The following is a 26,821-nucleotide window of genomic DNA, read 5'->3' on the forward strand; positions in this document are numbered from 1 at the left end:
AAGTTACATTTTGTTTTGAATACAGTGCGAATGAGAAACAATTAATTGTGGGTTTCTGGAACCTCCAACAGAGATTTTACCCATGTGTGATATGAAACCCAGTGTGATGCCTACAAAGTCCGAGTAGTTCTACAGATTGCAAGCCTCACACATCTACTGGACAGAACCTGTTCAAAAGTCAACTGTATTGTGTTATGGCAAAGCACTTTGAAAGCATAAAAAATATTGCTTTTTCTAGCATTTTGACTCAATAAATCACTCCAAAAGAAACAGGTGTAATCTCTAGAAATTTGTAACATGCAAATTTAGTTACATGTATGTCAATAACATTGGTGACTTACAGTGTGGCCAAAGATAATTTTCCCTCCTTGCAGCTATACAAAACAAAATTTCACCTCACCAGCAAAGTATACACTTTCAAACGCTATTTATCAAAAACACTTACTCCTCAAAATTTCTTACAACAATTGTTTGTATAAGCCGAAAAAGATTTTTCGGAATAAATAATTAATTTAATAAATCTTGAATAACCTGAAAGAGTTCAGAATAATAAGGTACATTACTAGTGAGGGTAATTTAATTAACTCAATGAATTTTTTGCAATTTGATCCAATGATGACAGCCGCGGAAGAGTTCAAAGCTTGCAAAAAAAGTTTGTTGGAAATTACGATTCACAAAATAGATGGACATCATATCAAGTGTAGTAATAACAAAATGAGATCAAAATTTACGCGATCTAACGAAGTCAAATTACTTCTAAACTCGTTAAATTAAACCTCTTCCCGGTTTCGGAGCTGTTCTCGACGCAAAACAGACTTGGAATATGATATGCGGACGAAATGACCGATTGCGTGAATTGGAGGAAAAAGATCTCGTTAATTATTTAGTGAAAGAAATTTACAAAGGCAAAACATACGTACTAAACCCACTTGCAGACAGAAAACAAAACAAAAATGGCAAGAAATATTCAGTAATCGCATTTTTTTACAGAACTCCATTGAGATGTAAACCCTCTTAAAACAACAAAGTCGGGAAGGTAAACAGCGCCAGAAAATTACTATACACAACAGTCGCAGACAGACGTGAATTTGCCGTCATGCAATAACATTTTCAGTGATCGACTGTTCGTCGCGAAAATATGTATTCAGGACATTCACCGTTTTCGCGCATAAATTGTTCATTCTACTGGGAAAAAGCACAAAATGTGTGCGTTAAAATTGTTGATGTCTACAAATTATGCCTATGTGAACGACACATGCCCTGAGGCAAGGTTGACAGTTCGGTTGGAAAAAAACTCTTGACAACCGCTCAAAGAATGTTTACGCTATAAACTGCCATCTCTTATTAGAATCACTCAGCTTGTCTTAAGCAGATTCTACAAAGACCCGCTGTCCGGGTGTTCAATTACAGAAATTTCTTACAATTTTTATTGCGCAAATCTTCAAGTATCACTCCAAATTCAACTCAATATTTCTACAGAGGACAGATGGACCTTTCGACAGCGCGTGACAGGCAACTGTCCCGCAGCACGCCTGTTCTCCCTATGTATGAATTATCATTTCACAAAATAATAAAAACAACCATTAAACTAACCACTTTCCTTATCAGGCTTTGCCATCTCTCAACATTATAATCGACTGCGCCGCACTTCAAAATGACAACTACAGATCAACTTCGCGAGTTTTCGTCTTTATATCAACAATACAGTGATAGAACACAAGACCCATAGTGTTCTCTCATTACATCGACTGTTGTTTTAAAACTGATCGACCACCTCGGTACCAATGAACCGGACAAAAACGTCAAAGAAAAGAGAAGTTATTTAGTTCCACAAACCTCGGCAAGCTTGCAAGATAGGCCAGTAATCGAGTTAAAGATGAACGTTCGATTTCTGCTGCTTTAGATCTTGCCGGAAACGATATGATAGGACCTCCTCGACGGTCTCTGCCTCCTAGAAAACAAATATTTCATAATTTACCATTTTACTCCTGTGACACGGGGCTTTATGACAGTACCATCCTTAAAATCAAGGAACTAACGAATCAGAAAAGCGGTGTGCAAATTGGATATCGCAAATCATTAAAGATTTGCGGTGAACTAGCTAAATTTATAATATCACCATAGTTATCGATCGGACGCGCTATATCGAGCATTTGTTGACTCCACACAGTTTTCGTAGTAAAAGTTTATCGCTTCGACAATTCAAACAGACCAAAGAACAATCGATTATAGAAGAGGAGAGGTGTAACTTCTCAGACAATTCATAGAATGACACCGTTGAATTCGACAATGGTTGAAGATGACCGCTACAAACATGTCACATGCGGGCTTACCGTACAAAATCGCAATTTTCTGCTGAAGTAAGTCGAGGATATCCTTAGCTCGCAATCCTTCCCATCTGCCTTCTCCTTAAAATATGAATAATTCGGTGAAAGAGAGGAAAAACACCACGGTAAAACACCAACAATAAAAAAGTTGCGCCACGGTTTGCCCCCACATGAGCCTCTCTCAACAAATACACTCTCTCAGCCGGCGTGTTTCCAGAACTCTGAAAAACATTTACCTGAGCTGAATATTGAGGACAAATCGCTGTCTGATGAGGCAGTTGACCACCGTTCTGGTGTATTCATACTCTGTTTTATCGTTCGTACTTCATTCTGTTAGCTTTACGATGACAGTTTTGGCTACGGGAAGCCATCTTTCCTGCTGTACTCCCGTATTGTAGTCGTGTGACGTCACGCGTAACGAATTATGATAATTTATGCAAAGTCACAACTTCTCGTCTGTCATGTCATCGACAGGAAAAGATTCATATTTTACACTTGACAAAGTGATAGCTTCACCTCTGCCTGAAAATTTCTTCTCTCAAATTTCATCTATACATATCACTGGAAAATAAATTACTTTTTATTTTCAGAATTGGGCCTCTCCCTCTTTCTTTTACGATGTGAAACATCCGGTAAAAGAAAAAAGCGATCACTTTAGGAAATTAGGAGCGAAGCTCTTTCGCACATTTCGGAAGTTCAAAAATGTCTGCCCTCATTTGACCTCGCCTGAAAGGAAGGCCGCTACACATCATCGCAGCTAAGTGATACTTAAAATTGCTACGTGCAATTTTGGGGCCAAAAATTGGCTCAAAGTCCTACAACCTATCGGTTGTTTTTCCCAGTTGAGAATTTCGTGGAAGTTTGTTCAGAATCGCGTGCACAAGGTTTGTTGATGTAAATAAAAGGATAATTATCTCACTTAACTGCAATATAGTTGATCTGATTGTATTGGCTAAAAATAACTTTTTACTGTGGGTAAAACCATTGCCTACCATTGTAAAACTACATCGTGTGACTAGACAGAAGACAGCGGTGTACTTTTTTGACGAAAACCTTGGCCGTAACAGTGAAAGCTTACAAAGTAGTTTCAAAGCAAACGACAGAGAAAACGGCATACTGAAATATAGATACAAGACCGACCTCCAAGCCGCTCGTCTTTCAATACGACATGACCGCAAAGTGGTTTATCGAATCTTAATACTGGTGCGGTTTCACAAAGAATCTGTATAAATTTGAAAATGTACGATAAAGACCTTATGAATAACTCTGATCTTTTAAGCAATTAAAATGTTACTTTCTTGAAAGATAGTTCTATTTTTCTTTCGTTCACGCGACCCAACTGGTTCAGCTACACGAGCTTTCGGCAAGATCAGAAGACCCACAGCAGTCATAGCACCTAAGACTTTGACTAACCAGAAGGATATAATCCCTCTCTTTAAACATTTGTTTGTTTTCGATTACAGCGTTGGTCAGATTTCTGTCGTTTGCAGAAATGACATATCCAAACGGATGGGGTGGAGGAGGGGGGGAGGGGAAATGAATGGGTCACGAAAAAGCAAAAGGACGTTTTAAAATGTCTGTAGAGCTAGCAAGTCTATAGACGCAATTCGGCACCGAAGACGAGGACACAAGTTAAAAACCGTAGAAAATCAAATACAGAAAAGCTGAATCCTTTTTATTCCCACCTCCAACCCCCCAACAGAGATCTGCCCTCAGGCGCGGCGTTAAATCGACAAAAATTTTCACTGTCTAACACTTAGAGATAGCAATGAAATATAGGACTGTGATATTTTTTACCTCTCTCATCACTTATGTGCAACTGAAAATCAATATTAAGAAAAGTTAGTTTTCTCTTGGCACAATCAGCGCTTAAATGGTCCTTTATCAGAGTATCGGATCGAGTGATTGAGGTTTTCGAGGCGCCAAAGTTGTCATTAAATGATCAATCTTAAATTTCATCCACGCACAATTTACAGAGCGAAATAACCCGCAGAAATAAATTACGATCATTTCAAGAATAGTTAAAGTATTCGGACTCGAGAAGATGAGAGTGCCATTATTTATGTACGACAATTGGATTAAAGTTAGAGACAATAAAATCTCCTATTGTGCTTTGTCTGTTTGAATTCGGACCACGCTGCGCAGTCCGATCTCGAAAATCAATGCAAAGGGCAAATAATCTTCACACAGGATGCACGCTTTTGTGACTCTTGTAGATTTTTGCGTCGGCTGTCCGGGTTGAGAAAGGAACAAATGTGATCAAATTCCGCCGGAAGAAAATGAGTTTATCCTGCTTGGTGGAAAATAGTGGGAAAAGGGCAGAACAACGAGAGAGAAGAACAAGTCACTAATGCTTATGATGTCTTTGATTTTGATCCTGATTGTTTAAAAAACAGAAAAGTCTCTTCGATTGTTTAAAGCAGTTCCCACGAGGTTTAAAACCCAATCATAACACTCGCAAACGCAAATCTGGCACAGGTATGTAAACTTTTTTTTTTTTCAGCCAAAACACAATGACCTTTGCTTGTAAATCCCCGAACTACTCTTTGTATTGATATTCTTCAGAATATTTCTTTAGTTCAAGAATTGCACAGTTATTAATTAGTCAGTAACACTCTTACTTTGAAAAATGGAGGGAACAGTTTTAAACCTCTTAGACATTTGCCGATGTTGTTGACAAAGTAAAGCCTTTTAAAGTGCAACTGACTCATACTAGCTCTCGGCGCTAAACTCCGGTTTCTGTGGTATGGAGAGGCCGGTAGTATAACTTCTCCCCCTGGGTGGGATGCTAGTCCATCGCAGGGCCCCAGCATTTAATTCGCCGGTACCCATTTATACACCTGGGTGGATAATCTAGAGAGGCACTTTTGTCTTGCCTAAGAACACAAAATAATGGCCCCGTCGACTTCCATTTTGATGACAAAGACATGATTAATTATACAAGATATGCTCAACCTGTTCCAAGGATCTTCTTGATGTTCTCTTCCAAGAAGAAGACGCGAAATTGAGACCCTGGGATGTTGTTGGGACGTATCTTTTCTTCCAGTGTTAAGTTGCGTCGAAAATCGTGTGGAGGAATTTCATTTTCGTTCAATAAAGCTAAACAACTAAAAACAATGAGTTGTTATCACAGATAATTCCGTTTTGTCGAGAGGGGATTTCCTCCGTTGATTTTTGATACTCTTTCCCCATTTTACTGTAGTTTCCTTTTCTAAATAAACGTACAAATATCTATGTTCGTAAAGAGTAAAAACCCTTTCAGTGCGAAAAGTTCTAAAAGTTATCGAACCCATTTAAGTGCTATTTACACGGGCAGTCACTAGAATGGTTTACTTTTGAGTTTGATTTCACTTTGTTAGTCGAAAGTTCTTGACATAATCTAACTCTGTAATCTAACTTTGTATTCTCAAGGTCCTCAAGTAACACAAGGCGAATGTATATATGCTCAATTTTTATACCAGAGATTTTGTTAGTTTTTGGTTAGTATTTATAGCTAAAAGAATTTAAAAGAGGCGATTAACTGAGCTTGAACATCCGTGGTACTGCGAAAGAATCGTGTTCTTTTCCGTATAAACAAACAAAGTACAGTTTGGGTGGAGTTTCCGGAATAAAGACTACTTTTAGCTATTCTTCTTTGTTTTAAAATCTAAGCTTTCAAGAAATTACACAATGACTCGCCAAAGTCGCCAAAATTTTGAATCCCTCTTGAGAACTTAAGGTGTAAATTGGCGCCCTTGTCGAGATTACTGGAGTTGATACAGGGTGGAGAAATGGAAATTAAACAGACCTACAAAAAAAACCCGTTGTTTTGAAATAAATGGTTTCAGTTTAAATGTGTTATATGTGTTTTAGTAATAAAGTGGTTAGACTTTAAGTCATAAGTGATAATTCTGATGAATTTATTTTCTTGCCTATTAATGATGGTCGAAAATGGATCAACATGGTCAAATATTCAAAAATACCAATTGCAATCGCAAGTAATTTCTGTAAATTGGAAGTTTTGGAATCTGCAAAGGTACTTTTAATGTCACTTGATTATTTGAGAACTCAGTTTCTGCGCGAACGAAATGGATCCTAATAATTTAAGGTGCTTCGTATATTTGTCTTTGGATCCTCGTTCTTCCAGTGTCAAAGTTTGCAGAAATATAATTAACCCTTAGATATACAGTTGAAAATTCGTTAAGGGGAAGTACAAGTCTGCAGCCCAGACTTGTAATAGAGAAATCAGCAAGCTTTGCAGATAAATAATTGGCCTTGTAATTCCACATAAAAGCCATATTTTTTTGCCACCGACGGCGGATTTTACCGCGAGGTCAAGAGCATAAAATTAAGTCGAAACGCGCACAAACAAGTTACGTTGACAAGTTTTGTCAATTTATATTTAAATAACGAAGCGTAACATGACAAGCTCCGGCAAGTCTCTCTGAAAAGCCATTAAGGAGCAATGAGAGCAAAACGTTTTGTGTTAGTTTTTATGTTTACCGAGCAAAACCGCTTTCCTCGACAAGTCTCGATGAAATGAACGCTAACAGAACAAAAAATTCCACGACAACTAATCTTTGGCAACGTTTTAACAAGGACATTTGTCAAATCAAAGCTGGTCTAGTTTGGCCTTTTAGAAGACGAAATAGAAGCCCTTTTTTTCCGGTCCTAAATAAGAGAGCATGAACTTAGTAAAGGAGCAAGTTACTCGTTCTAAATCAGTGCGTTGGCGTTTTAGTGTACGTGAGAACACGCCGAGTAAGGTCGGATCAAAGGATTCACGATCAAATGACTCGTAAGAGTCATTGTAACCAAAATCCCGGCCCTTCAGTGCGCAATGAAGCTTAATGAATATAAATAGTGAAGTTATTGTTGTTGTGCGGTCTCTCTCAGGAGTATGTATTCAGTTTGTTAAGCAATATAATATAACAAAAAAAAAGGTTAGACCTAAGAGCAACATTTTATTTCGCGCTTTCTCTTACCTCGCAAGACAAGCAGCTTTTAAAAGGACAAGGCAATTTTCATAACTTAGAAGCAAATGCCATTATTTCAGTCGCAAATTGGAAGGTAACAGAATATAATAAGTAACTTGCCGTTTTTAGAGGTACCCTTAGATCTTTGTTTGCTCATAATGAAACTAAAATGGTTTCGATTCCAAGTTCTTACATATGTTTTGTCATTGTTGCTTTGCCAAAATAACTTTTCCTAAAGTTTCCAGAGTGAACGATAGCCGGAGGTCCGTAGGCGGAAAATGGCGGAGTTCAAAAAGGCATAAACCGTAGACAAGGTCTCAGTAACAGAAATATCAACATAATATATCACATTTCTCTAAAGAAGCCTTTCAAGTGCTTTTTTTCGCCGAAGAAGAGACGCAAAGAATCAGATCAGGATGTTTAGCGCACGTGCTTGTGTTTTGCGTGGGTCTTCCCATGTGCTCGATTGCAGTTACAAAGATTTTATCACGGGAATAAGCCCCTGGTTTCCGGTGTATAGGTAACTCAAAAGTGTGTGGGAGGAAGTCGTTGAAGGCCTTTAAAAACCGCTAAATAAAAACATAGTTTGACTTTTGATTGTGTTGATAACAAAATTTTCGCTTACGGGAATATTATCTTAGTGGAAATTTTATACAGACGACGGCTTTGCGCTTATCTGGACAAGGAGAACTGTTCGTCTAGGTTAAACATTGAGTACTATCTTTTGATTAGCCTGAACACCAAGAGATGATGGAGTCATGATGTCTTTATAAACTCTTTTCAAAAGCAGGGCAGTGGGTAATGTCGGCCCAATTTATATCGCTTTTGTGGATTGGTCGGACCAGTTCAGGCTGAAATCTGTTGAATTTATTTTAATGCAGAAGGCAGTACAAACAAGGATTTTCATCGTTTCGATTCGGTGAACACACGAGCGCACGAGCGTGCGCAATAAGGAACCAAGAGTCTGAGAGGATCTGGGGACGGCAGAGAGTGGAGATATGTGCAAAATTGAGAAATGGCAGAGTTCGCGGAACTTTCGAGACTTTCACCAGCCATCATTAGCCACTAAGTTTTCTCTCGTGTTATGCATATACTATGTATCTAGATAAAAATCATGTCTTAAAAGGAATTCACCGATTCGGAATGGGTACATAAATGACCGCACGTAGCTGGTCGACATATTCTAACGTGACAACTTGAAATTGGTGTCCGTCCAGTGGTTTTGCTACAATTTTCCCGATTTTTCGCATTTTATCATTTTAATCATTCTTCCTTGAAAAACTGCTGTACCTGGCAAGAGAAAAATCTGCCCTGAATCTTTAGTACTGCAGCCGGTTTACTCTCTGCCCTGACTTGAAGAAAGCTAATTTGATTTTTAATTTCTGCCCGTACCGTACGAGGTGCTGACAAATTTGAAAAAAAAAATCTCCTCACCAATTAATTTCTCCACATTTAATTTGATTAATAAGATTAAATCTAAGATAATACTGAGAGATATGGATTTAATTACACAACAATCAGGGAAGTTTAAGTTTCTTGTTTTTAATTCATGCGGGAGAAATTAATTCAATTATGAAAAATATACTGAATTAATTATACAGTAACCGCGAAAAAGTCAATTTCCTTGTCTCTAATTTATTGTTAATTATTCGGCCACACCGATGACGTAGCTTTTTGGATGTCTCTGATTGGTTCTTTCTGTAAGCATACTAAACCAAATTGACTTCTCTTTCGCTTGTGGTGTGTGGGGTGGGGTTATCCTGGATTTTCTCCCATTACGATCAACAGCAACTATGGTTTAATTGCCAAATTTCTGCTATACAATGCCATCATACTCCAAGTGGACCTGGTCCAGTCTTTGAATTTAACCCTATAAACGTGTAAATAGTGCGGAGTAGGGATAATTCAGGCCTTCAGTAAACGAACAGCTCCCCTAAACCTAAACATACAAACTGAAATCATTTGATTTTCTCTCCAAATATTCCGTATAGTACGTAAAACAGAACAAATTTTCCGGTTCGGCAAGGCAGTTTCCTTTGATACCAATTTCCTCACAATGTAATTCCTGCATCTGTGTGTTTGAGTATGTAACGATTATGTAATGATGTTACAAAATGGAGTGAGCTGTAGGTACAGGTTTGGACGCGGTTCTGAAAGTGTCGACTGCATATCACGAGCTAACAAACATGAGATCGCCTCAGAGATCGGAAGTAAATCACGAGAAGGCCTATGCGTGCCTAGAGCCGATCGCCAACATAAACATAGCTTATTGAACTGAAAGTCAAGGTAAATTATAGGCTTATTTCACGCTATTTCAGGCGATAAATAATACTAAGTTGACCCTTCCTCTAATTAGCGGATTAAACTGTACAAGTGCCAAAAGAAATGCCAAGCTTATAATAATTTCTACGAAATAAACATTGCCTAGAAATCCTTTATCTTAGTAACTTCTAATTAGCTCGTTTCCTTTTATATTATGACTTACAAGAATCAGTAATACTTATATCCAAAACTGACGGTATATTCAGGCGAACCTACGAGGCGCAAAAGTCTGTATTTATGTAGCATTTTTTTTGAGTCAATCGCGATGTGCCCCTCCCCCCGGCCGAAAAAATAAAAAGATAACAAACTCTCCAACGACTGAGCTCTGGCAAAATTCCTTCTTTGCGGCTAATTTCTCTCACGAGTATCAATTTTGTTTCTCTTGCAAATTCGGGCGTCGTTCATCAATATCTTCAGAGAAAAACTATACTAGATTTTTATACTCGGCCATAAGCTGTCAGTTTTAACGAAGTTCACGTTTTGATAATAATTGAATGTTCCTTAGTGCTTCATCTACCGTCTTCAAATTGGGTCTGTAAAATAATTTGTCAGGCATTTTAATTGTAAGTAGGCTCGATTTCCGCCACTATCTCGAGTACGATGTCGATGTACGTTCCTCGCCTGCCTTCGGGGGAGGAGCGCGGGCTGCTTTCCCGAACAGCAGCTGGTAACCGAACCTTAACTGTTAGTTTTGAAAACATATAAACCCCACGAAACCCCGCATAACTGTAAACTGGCTTCAGAAATTATTTCACTTGCTGTGGAGTTTCACAAATACGCTTTACTTCTCACTCTATTTCAATCACTTCACACACCAACGGATAAAAGAAAAGAGGATCCATTGACAAGACCTCAGGCAAGGATGGAAATGTTTTTGAGTGATGGTTACGGAATTCTGATTTCCGGATGAGCTCTAATCGGATTTTTTAAGGTAACTAGAAAATCCTCACTAGGTAGAAATGGTTTCACGTAATATTTCAGTTGTAGTTGACTGCTCTATGATATAAACCGTTGTGTCTTGTTGACTTTCAAGTTTCCGTAATAAAATAGCAAGTGAGTGCTTTCACTTTATTTTCAAATACCACAATATCTGTTTTGTCAAATGCGTGCATAATAGATGTTTTTTCTTTGTGGTTACTTCTGTTTGTTTTTTTAGACGAATGCATTTTAATTGCCCGGACATCAGTGCAGAGGACTTCCGTACACAGTCAGTTTGCGGATTTAAAACCATCCTCTCAAATCAACGAAATAAAACTAAATTGAATTCAAGATTATAAAATCCTCTCAAATTAACGAACAATACAGAATGGCTTCCAAATTCTAATTTTAATTATGTGCTAAACTTTTTAAGTAGGATTTTTGTCCGCAAATAACTAATTAAAAAATCCTCCTCTGAGATAGTTTCACGTAGAGATCATTGTCTTTACCGCACTGTTTCTCAAATCAAATATTGGTCAAATCATTACATGCTGTCAACTCTCTCTAATACAGACAGTGTCGGAACCTATAGCAACCATTCGTCTCGGGGGATCTCCCTTAGAAAGCGCCCGCGAAGCAACCTGGCACTAGTAATGGAAAGTAAGGGCTGTCTTTCAGAAGCGACCTTATATCTTAGGGGGTCGTCTACTCTTCGATCAGCGTTCTTTTTTCCGCTGTGACGGTGGAAAAGAACGCCTGATCGCAGCAAGGTTTTGTCTGGTTTGAACTATTCTATAGGTTGTTGTAAAATTGAAACGACTCCAGGCATTAGGCTTTACTCCAATATGTGCATAATGTTGACAACTCTCACAGTTTGAAAACGAAATCCGGATGTGGGTAGGTACCGTAAAGAGGTTGCTCCCCCAAATCGAATTTGATCTCGTATTCAACATCAACTAGTGTCTCCTCGGAAGTGTTTGTTTTTTTCTTTTAACGAAAGACAGGTTCTCAGATGTCCGTTGACTGTTATAAAATGTCCGTTATCAGGCTTAATTATAGTGCAATGACAGGAGAGCAGAGAGAATTACCAATTCTTGGAGTGACACTCAGAGAGGGTTCCGTCCGGAGAGATTTCTTGTCCAATGAAATTATCACCGGAGATTAACTGCCTGCTTACTGTGAGATTTTGTTGCCGAAGAGATTTTTTTAAAAGGGATTACTTTATTGATGGTAAAATCTAGACCCTAAGTGCATATTGTACATAACTTCACATTCACATCACAACTCGATAAACGGAACAGTTTCTGTGATTCACTTGCATCTTGACTCGCTAAACGGGCCCTACCTTCTACAAGCTGTTTTTGAGGTATCAGTATGAGCAACTGCTTTGTCCTCTAAATGTTGAACTAAAATTGAGCGTTGACATATGGGGAATAAACGGTTTGATCACTGGTATTACAAGAAATTATTTGAGACCAGCCTTAGCCCAATCCGTAAGACAAAAGTGGTTGAGAGATTTAGAGAAATTGCTGGATTATTGCAGCCATTAAAGAAAAGCACAAAATTTCTCCAAAACTTTCTTTTTCGCCGTAAATCGGTCCAATTGACCATTCTTAGCCTCTAACGAGCAAACTTTCGCTCGATGAAGGAATTCATACATTTTTGGTTAATTTCTTTGTCTCACTAATATACATTGTTCTTGTCTTTGCAGAGATTAAGAGTGAACAATTGAATGTGAGACTGAAACAGATCACTATTCTTAACGTATAAAATATCAGACTATTGATAAACAAACACGTAAATTGGCACATGAGCTGCATCAAACAGGTTAACAAATTGCATTGAACGCTCTCATTGGCTTAAAATAAAACTTTCAAGTTAAATATTTGAAAATAATATTACATTAGTTATATGCATGGTCCACTGCAGTAGCCTCTTTTCTAAGTGGTGATATTTTAATCGACAGGCAAGAAATTTAGAGTAATCTTTCAAATGACTTAAGTCGTTTAAGATGATCTGTTCAGTATAGCTAGAAATGCTATAAAACAGATTACAGATTATTGACTAATTAGTAATTTTGTTCTTCATTGGAGCTGGAGACAACGCAAACAACTTGGAAAACTTTGCCAACAGTTGAAAATAGCCTCCGAAATGCCGAAGTCTATGGAAATTGTGCAGTTATTTCCTATCCAGAAATGATTCTTATAACGTTCGCAAACAGTTAATAAGATCCAAACACCAGCCTCGCAAATTTCAATAATTTTTAAGTGAAAAAATATATATGTGCGGTAAAACTCAGCGCCACAAAAAGTAATCAGCTGATTTACGAGAACTACATGAACGACATAAACTTTTGTAAGGCCCCGCTCACAATACGACAAAGGAATTTGAAAAAGGAGGTTTTACTCGGAAAACGCATCAAATGTTTTCCGTCCACACTTCGCCGGAGGAATTTAAAAACACAACAATCATCTGTCATTTTGCATTTGTGAATGAGGGAAATTCGGGCAGGGGAATCAAAATGTTTTCCGTCTACACGAAAACGAAAAGCGGTTTTCGAAAAGCTCCGCTTTCATGATGGATTAGTGTAGACCGTAGGCCTAACTGTAGAAATAAAGCTGCGTTTTCAAATTTCTCCGGCGCAGTGTGGACGCTGCCTCGTGCCTAAAGCTACTGATGCATCCGGGAAATAACGCTTGCAAGGAAAAAAGCCTGGTTGCAAGGGGGCGGGGCCCCCTCAGTGACAAAAATCTAATTTCTCCTTACAATTTCTATACATCACCAAGCAGTCAGGCAATGAGAATAAAACAAACCATCAGTAAATGCTCAGGATCAAGAGGGCAATAATCAGGGGAGAACTAAATCACCTTATATTTCCATGGATTATCAAATCATTTTTGCTGGCGCAGTCAAAAAGAAACTTCCAGTAGCTTTTTATTGACCATTTTCGTATATTTTGGGTGATCTCTGTTTAAACGTGTGCCCTTATTTTGATAATTGCCTCTTAATTCATTTGACGGCTATTAGTTTGTAATGGCCAATCGTAGAACGCTTTTCCATTTAATTTGTGATTTCACGAGCCCCTGGATTTGATCGGATTGAATAGATTCTTCGTTAATCCGGATAAATGAAACACGCTTTTCAATTTCCTAGTCAGGGAGTCCACCAATTTGTAACCGCAAAAATTTACCTAGAACGCGCTGCGGGACTAGACTAGATTTTACTAATCAAATTACTTTAGAAACTCCGATCCCGGAAAGATTTATCAGACATCTTTTGTTTCTACGAGTAAAATAACACCATAAAATACATGTCTTATTTACATGCTCTTGTTTCATATCTAAGGCTCCGTCAGAGGTACCTGTGGGGGACTTATAAGGTAAAAAGAACGCTTAATCAAATTTGGTTGTTTTCCCAGCAAACTAGCCTGGCGCGAAATTTAACGGCTTGCAAATTGCGTCTTTTCACAATAACAGCAACTTATTTAGAAAGTGCTTTTGGAGATCGATGTTTTTGTAACTTTTGTTGCAAACCTTTTCCGTTTAGCAATAACTTAGGGTTGTAGTTTTTAATTAGCAGCCGCGAAGGGTCCGCGAACAATACAACGTTCTTATTTATAGAGTCGAGATAAAAGCGCGAAGACAGGAAGATTGATTGAAATCTTAATAGAGGTTAATCATGAATTATACGTGTATTCGCATTTTCGATTTAAAGCAGCTAAAACATAGGAAAAGCAACGTAAATATCATGTCTTGGCTTACACCTGTTTCCATTGTAATGTTTTATTAACTCTACGGTTTGTCTTTAGAAACTTCATAACCGCCATCTCTCGAGAAAACTGAATTTCTATCTCCATAATTTTACTATCGCTTTAATCTGAAATCCTCGAGTTAAAGTCGACATTTCTTAAAACGCTTAAGTACTTTGTAAGGATAAGAGAACATAAAGGCTAAACGCTTCATCCGATTTTGCCTTAAGTCATCTTTGACCTAAATTATAAGCTTTGTATAGAAAAGTTGCACGTTTCGAATATATTACTTAACAAAGTCACGCATATAAGGTCGGACGGAATTTTCTCGCTCGCTGCAGATGTGTTCCCTTTAAATGCTTATCATAGCCTCATTTCTTGTTCGTCTGAAATCAGTGAAATATAACTTCGGTGGCGAAAGTTTGAATAGATTGGTCGTATCCGGTACGAAAGGCGCCGGTGACATGAAAACACCACGTTTTTGAGTGAGGCGGAGAGATTGTGCGGCTAAACACGATTATTTAAACACATGTCTCTACCATTCACCCGTAACCTTTCTTTCGTACGGATGCAAACCCGTTATTTCACTGTTGTATTTTCTAAACAGTGTCCTCGTAAGTGAAAGACGTCTATTGAGCAGTCTTAAAATGTTCACAGTTGTCAAAGATACATTCACAGTTTTCATATGAATGCTAAAATCTACATTGTTTTTAACATGTTAACTTTATGAATAAATTTTCAATGGCTTACCACTTCAGTCCTCGAAGTAAGCACTTTTCTTGTTATCCAATGCCTTCACTTCGCAGTTTAAATCGGGAAGACTCCTTTAAAAATAACGTCGGTGATTTTGGTTTCACAGCGAGGCGAATATTCTCTCGGTACAGGAAACTAAATTCAAACAAAAGCACAGTCCACTTAGGGCGCCTTTGTTTGCCCTGACATTTCACTTTCCTATTGCAGTTCAAAACTTTAGTTATTGTTTGTATGCATTGATGCGACCAAAATAGACCTAGCCAAGCCGCGCTCGTCTGTTTTTTCATAAATCTTTCGCCTGTCATTTATTTGATTAAAAACATGGCTGCATTATTACGCAGTGAGAAACTTTAGAAGGGATTTACTAGATAAATATGCAAAATTTGCAAAGGGTTTTAAAGTTTAATAGGGCCAAGTTGTCAATGTTATGTGACGTCCGGCAATTAGGGAACAAAATGATTTTTCTTTGTGGAAAAACACAATTCTATGATTATCTACCGACTCGGGATTGTATATTTAGAGCTAAAAAGCGACTACTTGTTTAAATGAAATAGTAGATTTCCAGACAGAAATTTAATCAATTATTATTAGTCAAAATCAAATAAGTTATTTCAAGTATCGAAAGCATCCTTACAAAACCGGAGCCGATTCAGGAAACTGTCTGACGTCACAATAGACCGTGAGGGACTTGGCCATTGTTTAGAGCGGATGTGAGCCTTATGGTTTGGCTCTATGCTAATTCCCTCGCACACATAAAAGATGTCCTCTTTAAAATGTAGATCTGCGGCGGAAATAATTAACTGCACCCTTTGTCACATGTTGATTTAAATCTATAATTGTTCATAGTTTTTAGACCAAACTCGAACAATCTCCCAGGATTTTCATCAAGCTCGTTGATGATTTCCTTTACTTTTATCACTCGTCTACCTGATAACGTATTGACACTGTAAGGAGAATTTACCAGTTGATTCTCAATCAAGTTTAACTTGGATCGTACTTGAAGACCATGGGCCTTTGTCTTAAATTGGGACCGTCCCATAGCTAGCCAGGTGTTCTCGGCAAACAAGATCATTTTAGTTGTGCTACCTGTTGCAAGTGATTTTTAAAAACATCAAAAGTTTGCGCCATTCTAACAAATACATCTAACACGAAATTTCTATTACAAAACGCGAAATATTACACCGCGCTTGTTACACGTCTGTAGTTTGATGCGCACCTCCCTTCAACCCTCCCTTGGAAAAAAGTAACCCCCTCCGAAGTAAGATAAATAAAACTTGCACGATATTGGATTCTTGTTAGAAGAACGCTTACACAAACGCATGAAAAATCCATTGTTTCCGAGGAAGCCGATTTATTTCTAAGCTTTTATAGTTCTTTTATAGTTCTTAGAGCTATTACTCTCTCGCTAGTGATGAAAGCAAAATCCCAAGAACCTTGAGCATTTCCTACGTAGTCGGCTAGTTACCACAGTTCCTAATTTCTGTCATTTTAGAGTCGATCACAGTACGTGCAATTGGGAACGATATCTTAAACTGGCGAGATGTTCAGGGTAAAGAACGACCCAATTATCCATTACCCTCATTTTGCGCTTTCGGTAATAAGCTTATTTATTTTCATGGTACCAGCCTGCTCTATACCCGAGGACTACCGGGCAAATAGCTGAGGGGGGTGGGGTGAGGAAGAGACCCGGGGTCAGCTAGTGTCCTAGTAAGGCGGAACACAAATACTCTTAGTCGATGTAGAGAAAATGAAGGGCCTAGTTAACGTTGTATAAGTTAGTTCGTAAACTTGCGTTGTGAATAAAAGGTCTGAGTTTGAGCCTTGCCAGGCTCATTATGTCGTGTTTTTGGCCAAGACACTTAACTCTCACAGTGCCTTCCTCCACCTAAGATCGTAATAGGTACTGGAAAATTCTTGACCAAATTGCATTGCGAAATGCTTGGGGTGACCTGCAAAGGCACAAAATCCCATTCATAAGGTGCTGCTACTCTAAGTGGCTTAAAATGTCATGTTTTAAGGAATCTGCTTATTGCATTTTATAGAAACTAATTTAAGGATTGGAAAGAGATTCATTTGGGGTACCATGGAAACTAGATTTAATCATCAACCCTTACGGGTGGACCATTTTGACTTTTAAGGGGATGTGTGGGTGAAATGGTACAGGCACAAATTTTTATTCTAACTCTTACATGCACTAGGAAATTTTTTCTAGGGACGCGCGTATGCATTCGAATGCATGGTATTTTTTTCTTCGTGTAACATACTTTTTTTGTCTCAATCACTGAACGTGCGTGAATTTTTTTTCGGCACTGGTGGTGTGCATGAATTTTTCTTGGTACAAGTATGCTTACGGGATATTTTTTCAATATCACTCACCCCTCCCTCAAAAGTCAGATGGTCCATCCCTTAGTTACCTGCATAACGGACTGCACGTACTAAAACAGAGGTTATCAAAAAGCCTTCCGGCTTGCAGTACGAACCAAGAAGCTTATAACTGATTATGTATTAAAGCAATATGAGATTAATTACAAGATTCACATAATCAGGCCTTTGTTGTCCGTGTTAACCTTTTGCATCCTTGTTCCGTTATGGTTTATTATTATCTCTTTGGTGTTTTTCTTTCTTAGTAATTTACAATATTCAGCTTTCCTTCAATTTAAAGGTAATTTTGTACGTGGCCAAAATACTGTGACTGAGCTCCTTTAAGCTTAATTTACAAACAGGAAAATGATACTTGAACATTAACTGTTTCTCTGCAGTAACAAGTTAAAATTTCACCAGGCACAGTGCAAGTGGCCAATTTTACGAGCTAAACCAGCAAGAATCATTAAAAAAATTAAAGAAAAATCAGCAGATCCAAACTCGATCCCATGGTCTCTCACCTCTGTCGTTAAGGAAAGACCCACCTCTCTCCGAATCTCTCTCTTCAAAGACTCGGTATTGCCCATTAAGCACTGCACGCTGCGATCTCTTGGCGACCATTTTTGTGATGTTGAAAATTCTGGGGATTCTTCCGTTTGTCGCCAGAATAGAACTCGAAAACAATAGACGCCTCGCTCCCTTGAAAACCAAAACAACAACAAAGGCGCGCAAAGCATAATGACCAATACTGGGCCTTCCAACGACAGGGAAGGCAAAGGAGATGGAGCCTGGGATCGAGGTTGCAGCAGCTCTAGACCTTATTGCTCAGTATCCGTGACGCGCGTGGTAAGTGTTTTGGCGGGAAAATTAGCTCCTCTCACAGAACAACGCAACGAATACACTTTTTTTCAAAACGTAAGTCTCGGCAAGTTACGACAGTTACGGTTTATGGTTAATTAACCCAAGAGAAACCACCACACAAAGCGGCATTTAATGCGTCTTGTTTATTTTCTTCCGCCCTTGCTATTTATAGTTTATAACACTACTACAAAAATATTTACCCGACAATTTTTTTTTCTTAGGAATTACACCGTTTGACGGCTAAAATATTACTTTCAGATGAAGCTTAACTTTTCGGGGCGAAACGTCGCTACTTAAATACAGGAAGTTTTCAGAAGTTAATGAACTTTTTCGGGAGATTATCGCGTCTTTTTTTTTTTTTTTTTTTTTCAGGACACTGCTTTTCTGTTTGACGACTTCTGGTAGTGGAAGAGAGAAGTGGCATCGATTTTGCCAGTCTCCGAGAGAGCTTCGGCAAACATCTTCACAACCTTAAGAGAAGAAAGGAAACAAACAAATAAAAACGACACATTTAATGAAAGGGCTTTGATTAAATTACGTGAGGGAGTTCACGAGAAGTGCGTGAGTTAAGTCAAGTAAAAAGCTGTTATGCTTCTTGAAAAAAAGTTGTAGGCAACTTTGGACCCGTCCACACTACCCTGGAGAAATTTGAAAACGCAGTTTTATTTTTCCGGTTAGGCTTACCGTCCACACTAATACGTCACGAATACGGAGCTTTTCGAAAACGCTTTTGAAACCGGAGGAATTTGAGAACGCCGGCTTTGCGTTTTAGTGCGGGACGGAAAACTTTTTGAAAACCAAGCTTTTCGAAAACGATGAGATTACAATAATCAAGTGATTTCCTGATCGAGTTTTCCTCAAACACAAATCCAAAATGACCGGTGATTGTTACGTTTTTAAATTGCTCCGGCGTAGTGTGGACGGAAAACATTTGATGAGTTTTCAGAGCGAAAACTCCGATTTTAAATTTCTCCGGGGTAGTGTGGATGGGGCCTTGGAACAAGCCTGCAGGACCGAACCAGTCTTAAAAATCTCTTACAAGTTGGTTCGCGCATCGTACCATGGAAAATCAACGCCATTAGTGTTTTCAGAAGTCTACATGGTCCTCGTGAGTCTTATAGGGTTACTAAACGGACGAGGAACTTATCAGTGAAGGCTAAATAAACACGTGACGCTTTACCTCTAAATTGGTAATGAGTGGAACCCCAGTGTCGATGGACGATCTCCTTATAAGGTAGTTATCTTTGATGTATTTGGTGTTCTGATTGGGCAAGTTGATCACGAGGTCGACTTCTTTGTCTTGGATCAGTCTGCAACAAAACGGCAAAAATTAGAAACGGGGCAGTCTTTAAAAAAATAAAATGAATTATAATATTTAGAGAGGAAGCCACATCAGCCTTACCTGGTTTTCATGTAGGTCCTCTATCAAGGTGGAATTGAAATTTGGAGATGTTGGTTTATTAGGAGGGAGGAAAACCGGAGAACCCTGAGAAAAACCCTCGGAGCAAGGCGAGAACCATTAACAAACGGAACCCACACTGGGCCGGAATCGAACCAGGGCCACATCGGTTGGAGGCAAGCGCACTCCCCACTGCGCTAACCCTTTGATCACGTGTTCTTGCCGCTAGCTAAGCTCTCTATTCTCTGATTTCATTAAAGGCATCTGAAAGTCGCTCTAGAACATTTGTCAGGATATCGAGTGTGTGCACGTCAGGTTTTCTGTAAACGACGAGTCTTGTCTGGACGCCATATTTTATGCTGGAGTCAGCCTTTGTGAACGTTAAGTTGTGTGGATGTCCAGCTTTTAGACAGGTAACTTGATTTGCCGAGATTTGTTAATTTTAATGACCCGCCAAGCGCGTTTCTTACCTCGTAGCTGTTGGATTGACACCGACGCTGTGTAGCGGCCATTCTACAGGCTCCGCTGGGATATTGTGCTCATTCAGATACTGTGCTGTGGCCTCTGTAGCGTACAGAGTGAATCCTAGTTGGTGCAGCTTGTTGGCCGTTGGTAGGAACTTTGGCTGCAAGGATTGCTGTTAAAAATACCAAGAGAAAAGCAAAGTGAATATAAATTGGGTTACACCACGTAGCTAATTCAAAATGGTCACTCCTGACTCGTTCCAAGTGGTCTTTTGTCAACCTCATTCATGGAAAAAGCCCTGGAACGAGGCTGGTTGATCCGTCCTGCCCATCATCCCCCGCGCGTGACTAATTTTCCTCACAACAGAAGACTGGTGACGAGTCAAGTGTAACCACCAAATCGAGGAGCAACTTGAAAACTACTTCCAGAAACGAGAAAATCAGATTTTAATCGTTACAACAACGGTAAAGTTTGAGCGCTGGATTGAATATTAAGAAATTAGAAGCACTTATCATGAATGTCAGTGTGACTAAACGTATAAAATTTATAACACAACTTACGAAATAAAATTTGGTTAATCGTAGATACTCTGTCAATCATCTTACCTGAATACCAATCAAAATGCCTTTTTTAGGCAGACGAAAGCCAGTTGACATCAAAGCCTTGAGAAAAGCGGTTTTGGCATTGGCTCCGAAACAAGCAACCTACACAAAAATATACAAGCTGTATTTTAGAATTTGAAATGAAACGGTTATAAAACAACAGTATATTCTTTTAGACTACAAGGGATTTGAAACCATGGTTTCAATTTATCGTAGTGTTTTTCCATTTAGCTGTCACCTCACCTCTCCAGTGGAAGCCATTTCACATCTCAACAGCGGATCGGCGTCACGCAGTCTTGGCCAAGAAAACATGGGCGCCTGAAGAAAAAGATGCACGCATGCTCTTAACCATCATGCTAGCAACCCGAGTTAGTTACCACTATTAGGAGCAAACATGCTCGTTTTAAGACGGAAACTGACCATGCAGAAATAACGTAGTAAAGTTGATGTCGCGAAATTCAATCTTCTGTTTTTTTTTTGTTTGTTTCTATAACAATTTTTGTGCTTACACCGGCCCTCTAACGACAATCACGAAGTAGATTGCCACTCATAGGAAAAATTCACTGACTTCTTTCTAAGCAGAAAAAAGTTTTTACTGGCCATAATCAGTATAGCATGTTCAATTCGTTCCGTTAGTTGGGAAGCATTGAAGCAGTGGAAAAAAAAAAAAAAAAAAAAAAAAAAAAAAACGGCGAGGAAAAAAATTATATAAAAGAGTAGAGCGCACTGAACCCATCCCACTTTTTATCTTGCCAATTTTTTTGTCGCCCCCAACCAACACAACGCCTAAAACAGGCTAACCATAACAAGTCTGATAAAGTGGAGAGTCGCAATTTACATTTCTTTTTCGTTGACAACGAGAATTAAGATCGCAATAACACGAACGCAATAAGCAATCTTAAAATATAATTTAGATGTTAGCCTCATTCATACAAAAAAAAACTCTAATTTTTTCCTGGTCTGTGGAAACTGTGATAGTTGATCAGCCGGAGCCCTGGCCTTGTACCAGTAACAAGTGAACTGAGGTTAAACCTTGATGCCGACATATCCAACCGGCTGTAGGGGCGTGTCCAGGTTTGGAAGCGCATGTTCGTCAAGAGGATGGTTCACCATCACTTTGGTAGCCACACCGATGAAGTCTGTGCCAACTGTTTTGGAGATAAATGGGAACGAGCGAGACGCGCGCAGATTGCATTCAATCACCTGTGAAAGAGGAATATGAAAAGACAGCATTAGTCCAGGAAGGTGGAGCTAAGTTAGGTATACCTGGAAATCTCGTATCTCTGCTCCTCCCCTTTCCCCGTCCCGGTTCCGGGTATTTTTGGAGACTGTCCCAGAAGCCCGATATCCCAGACCTCTCTGGGAGAACCGTATCCCAAAGGACCTGGAGAAACATCACCAGGTCAAGGAGAAATTGGCAACTAACTCATTAAAATATTTAGAGAGGAAGCCACATCAACCTTATCTGATTTTCATGCAGGTCCTCTATCCTGGTCGAATTAGAATTTGGAGATGTTGGTTTTTGTGGAGGGAGGCAAACCGGAGAACCCGGAGAAAAACCCTCGGAGCAAGGCGAGAACCAATTACAAACTTAACCCACATATGGCACCGGGCCGGAATCGAACCCGGTGGTGAGGTGAGCGCTCTCACCACGGGGACATCCATGCTCTTCTCATCCCACGTATGACGCTCAGACAGCTTACAGCCACAAATCGCAAACGATTGCCATTTTCTGGGTTAACGCTCTTTGGCGGGCTCTCATTCTCTACAACATAAGCCATTTTCAATTTGCTTGTCACGAATTCAGTGTAGTAAGTACAGATGAAACTGATGCTTACCATAATCTCGTTATTTTTGGCCAAAAACTGCGTGTTGAACGGACCGGAAATGTTGAACTTCTCAGCTATCTTCCTGGTGGCCTCTTTGACCTAAAAGTTAAACAGGTAGAAATTGTGCTTAAAACAAAGCACGGTTCGCTAAATCCTCCGATTCACAAACTGCACAGTAACCACCGCCCCTTTATTTCAAGTGATACAATCCTCGCTGCTAGCAAGTGCTCAGCCCCGCCTATATAAATAATGTAATCTGCAATCTGTCGCTGCCTTTAAACGTAAGCACGTGGCCGCACGTGGTCAGCCAACGCCCAATTAATTCGACCAACCTGTGTAATGTCTTCTTCACTGATGGTCTGTGGAGGTAAGATCAAGGTAGCATCTCCTGAATGAACACCAGCATTCTCTACGTGCTCAGAAATAGCATGAGCGACAACCTGTAGATAAACAGACAACAGCATCAGCTGCTGGCTAGACAGGACACTTCAGTCAAGTAATATTTTTTATCAGGTATGTCGCTCTAACATTTTCTTCGTCTCATTAACGTTAGCTTAAATGAAAGTACGATCAGTCACCTTTCCGTTCTTAGCCACTGCATCCATTTCGATTTCACGCGCACCTTCAATGAACTTTGTCATCACAACAGGATGGTCCTGAATTCACAAAATAAAATTATTTTACTTACACCATCTTTGATATCATGCTAATTAAATGTTTACTGTTAGTGATATATAACTGGGTTTAGCTGGTAGAAAACTTTGACGGAATGTGCAGTGTCTGGATAATTCAGGCTTTCCTTGGCGACCAACAGTTACGATAGGCTTTGTCACGCGATTTCATTCGAATGATTACAAACACAGCACAAACACGAAACGAAACAGAAGAAAAACGAGCGATTTATTACATTTTGCGAAGGCTTTATTCCAACATTTTAAGCCATCAATCTATCACAGAATTCTAGTTCTGTGAAACTACACTAGAGAGAAAACCGAACAAATATAATCAAAGAAGAATGATCGAAACTTTATCTGTAAAACGCGTGGAAATGATAACTGATTTAACTCACTTGAGACACTCTAGCAGCTTCTTCTAAAAACTTCTTCAACTCCACTGGACCATAAGCAACATTCATGGCTGATCCACTGTAAAGGAAACAAAATTAAATTTTAATCAACAACAAAAAAGCACAAAAACCCCTTGAATTTGAAAAAGCTATCAGAAAAAGTGGAACACACAAGTCTGACGACAGTTTTCAGAAAAATGATCTATGTATCTGAATAAATGCAGCACAGTTATATAAAGATTCACGACTGACTGTTACCTTAAAACGTAGGAAGGTCTCAGAAGACATGGGTAACCCACAGTGGCAGCAAAATTCAGTGCGTCATCCTGCAACAAAACATAGTGGAGATGCAGTCTCAACACTAAATTCACAAATGACTCGTAAAACCTCCCACGTGAAAGAAAGGGGATTCTCGGCATCTCGCTTAGAGGTATAAATCAAGGATTCTGACTTAGTTAGGGTATTGATAACGAAACGTCACTACTTTTAGCTGTCAAAGTATCCTTTAGGGTGCACTCGAAGAAATAATATATAAAAAAGCTTATTTCCTTTTTTAGGCTCGATTTCCGTCGGTCTCTCGAGTCCGGTATACTAGCGCGGGTTTCCTTCTTGAACAGCGGCTGGTAATCAAGCCTATTCTGTTTTAGTCTAAGTGGTCTCCTTTAGGGGTTTAATTCAGATCTTCCGACGAGCGTCCCCGACTTTTTTTTATATGGCAGTCCACCACGAGCGTTAAACAAAGCCGTTTAATTAATACTCACCACAGATGACACAGCCCTCCACGGGGCCTGTCCAACACCAATCTCATCAAGAATTGCAGAAAATCGAGATCTGAAGGTAAAGAAAATGGTTTCATAAGATTGCTTAAGCAGAAGAAAACTTTCGTCCGTACAAGGGAAGGGGTGTTACCTTTCTTCGGCCGCGTCGATCATCAGGGGGGAGGTACCCAGGACATTGACACCATTCATATACAAAGGCAGTGCAAGGTTGTTAGGAATCTGACCACCAACTGAGATAACAGCACCTTTGCACACCTACAATATAAAAGTAAAAATAAACAAATGGAAATCCTTAGCCGACGGTTTTCACAGCATCACATCAACTAATAAGAGACTCACTATCGCCCCCAGATCACCCACCCACCCACAATTCATTGCCGGTTACACATTTTCCCGCGCTTACCAGCGGTTGCAATTTTTCCCGCGCTTACCAGCGGTTGCAATTTTTCCCGCGCTTGGCATTCCTTACGCGTTTGTCTCGCGTTTAGGCCATTCGCTACTGTAGTGAATAGAGCGTTTGGAACAAAACTGTTAAGATAAGAAAGGAGTTCAACTCCCACCGGATTGGTCTGAGACACAAACATGGCCGCCGTTTTTTGCACTGAGACACCAGTATGACCGTGATGTCATGTGAAAACACCCCCTAGCCTTCTGATTACAGTCCAACCTCTCCACAACGGCCACCTTGAGGGCAGAGGAAAGTGGCCGTTGCAGAGAGGTGGCCGTTACGGGGAGGTAGGGGTGTAATATGACCCTTGCTGTTTTCGGAGGGTACAACAGTTTTCTTTAAAAAAAAAAAATTGCTTAGTATAGCTTATTTTGGTAGTTTGGGACGCGCTTTGGTGCCCATTGCCGTTGTGGAGAGGTGGCCGTCAGTAGGGGGGTTGGACTGTACTTAGATATGAATTCTATGACTTGATTAAAACCGTTACAGACAAATGAATCTCATTACCTCTTGTTGATAGATGTCCAAGACTCTTTCAAGGGAAAGTTCCTCAAAGTACAGGCGATCACACTCATCATAATCTGTACTGACAGTCTCGGGGTTGTGGTTCACAACAACCTAATCATAAAAATACAAAGCTTTGTTGTCAACAGAAACTTCTACAGCCAAAAGCCCTTAAAGCCTGCATCTCGCCGTCGTTATCAAAACTATCCGCATCCTGCCTTTCAAAATGAGCAAATTCCACTCCCGCTGACCTATCTTTATCCCGCATCCCGCGATTAGAATTTCTGTCATTCCCGCATCCTGTCTACATTTTTGATTCTCGTCCCTCATCACGTTAAACTGATGCTGAACCCTCTTTATAGAGGGCCTCCCAGGGATTTTGGGGAACAAGGGAACATTTATTTCAAGGGAACAAGGGATATTTTTGGGATAAATTTGAGGGAAAAAGGGATATCTTTACTGTTAAAGGGAATATTGACAAAAACATTTTAGGGAACAATGGAATTTATTAATAGGGAACAAGGGAAAAAAGTGAAATTTTCAATGGATCAAGGGAATGTACCACCCCCTCCTCCACGGGAGGCCCTCTTCATACAACCTTACCGTGTTGATTCCAAGGTTTCTCAAAGTTCTTATACAGGACACCGCACACCAATCAAACTCCACACTGCTGCCGATATGATAAGGACCACATCCAAGGACCATAACACCATGATCATCAAACACCAAGTCATGTTCCTGGCCATTGTACGTCATATACAGATAGTTTGTTTTAGCTGGGTACTCGGCAGCCATTGTGTCAATCTGATGAGCAAAGAAAATGCATCTGAGTTCAACAACTACGCAACGCAAGTCGCTTCCACGTTGTCTTGTACCAGAGTCGACGAGTATAATAGTCCATTTCCGAGCCTCTCTATCAAAGCGAGGCTTGGTGCACAACCATTCGAATGAAAATGAATTTAATTTGCACGTGAATGAAATATCATTTTCATATGGAAGGATGGGCACCAAGCCTTGCCTTGAGAAAGAGGCTAAAAGTAATTCGGAAATGGCCTATTGGGTAGAGTACTAGCGAACTCTTAGCGCAACCTACCAAAATTCTGGGGATAGACTTGCACGAGTTGAACCACTTGAAACACTTTCACATATTTACGGTTTCCTCAAAACCCGATGAATAAGTTGACATACCTGTTTAGCAAGTTACGTACCTGTTTAACCCAGGGTTTAACTCCTTGTTTGATTCTCTCGTTCCTCACGTCGTTCTCTTGTACTCCAATCATCCTTCCTAGCTGTTTGTCGGAAAACCCAGCTTGTTTGGCCTCTAACAAATCTTCCCGCTGTAAAGATCCTCTGAAATTCAACAGAACACGCTTACTATAGGGATTTAACGAGCCCGTGGCATTCGTCAGGGCAGTTGCCTAGCAATATAACGTCATGACGACAACTTTCGGATGTACTCGCGAGTGTTCGCACTTTGGTTTCATTGG

The 26,821-nt window shown here is 39.6% G+C and overlaps 2 protein-coding genes across 12 annotated transcripts in view; both read right to left on the reverse strand.

Annotated features, from left to right (window-relative positions):
• The window catches only part of LOC145469144 (kalirin-like), a 108,589-nt gene extending 93,137 nt beyond the window's left edge, over window positions 1-15,452 (reverse strand). For 3 of the 11 annotated variants that reach the window (XM_081452820.1, XM_081452819.1, XM_081452823.1), the window contains exons 1-3: window positions 2,564-6,322; window positions 2,334-2,408; window positions 1,837-1,951 (exon numbers count right to left, since the gene is read on the reverse strand). In XM_081452820.1, the coding sequence (XP_081308946.1) occupies window positions 1,837-1,951; window positions 2,334-2,408; window positions 2,564-2,630 (257 nt within the window). In that variant the 5' untranslated portion in view covers window positions 2,631-6,322. Of the gene's footprint in view, window positions 1-1,836; window positions 1,952-2,333; window positions 2,409-2,563; window positions 6,326-15,020 lie in introns of those variants that run through there. The other 8 variants (XM_081452821.1, XM_081452822.1, XM_081452825.1 and 5 more) reach the window with 7 other exon arrangements.
• A 2,932-nt stretch (window positions 15,453-18,384) lies between these two features.
• Window positions 18,385-26,821, reverse strand: part of LOC145469147 (carbamoyl-phosphate synthase [ammonia], mitochondrial-like) — a 38,144-nt gene continuing 29,707 nt past the window's right edge. The window contains exons 27-42 of the mRNA XM_081452836.1: window positions 26,543-26,684; window positions 25,938-26,138; window positions 25,338-25,448; window positions 24,516-24,640; window positions 24,368-24,437; window positions 23,865-23,932; window positions 23,610-23,685; window positions 23,119-23,196; window positions 22,873-22,980; window positions 22,550-22,639; window positions 21,744-21,914; window positions 20,955-21,029; window positions 20,715-20,813; window positions 20,115-20,281; window positions 19,426-19,555; window positions 18,385-18,715 (exon numbers count right to left, since the gene is read on the reverse strand). Coding sequence (XP_081308962.1) covers window positions 18,614-18,715; window positions 19,426-19,555; window positions 20,115-20,281; window positions 20,715-20,813; window positions 20,955-21,029; window positions 21,744-21,914; window positions 22,550-22,639; window positions 22,873-22,980; window positions 23,119-23,196; window positions 23,610-23,685; window positions 23,865-23,932; window positions 24,368-24,437; window positions 24,516-24,640; window positions 25,338-25,448; window positions 25,938-26,138; window positions 26,543-26,684 — 1,813 coding nt within the window. The 3' untranslated portion in view covers window positions 18,385-18,613. The remainder of the gene's footprint in view (window positions 18,716-19,425; window positions 19,556-20,114; window positions 20,282-20,714; window positions 20,814-20,954; window positions 21,030-21,743; window positions 21,915-22,549; window positions 22,640-22,872; window positions 22,981-23,118; window positions 23,197-23,609; window positions 23,686-23,864; window positions 23,933-24,367; window positions 24,438-24,515; window positions 24,641-25,337; window positions 25,449-25,937; window positions 26,139-26,542; window positions 26,685-26,821) is intronic.

Source organism: Orbicella franksi, chromosome 15 (assembly GCF_964199315.1).
Source record: "Orbicella franksi chromosome 15, jaOrbFran1.1, whole genome shotgun sequence".
Lineage (NCBI taxonomy): Eukaryota > Metazoa > Cnidaria > Anthozoa > Scleractinia > Merulinidae > Orbicella > Orbicella franksi.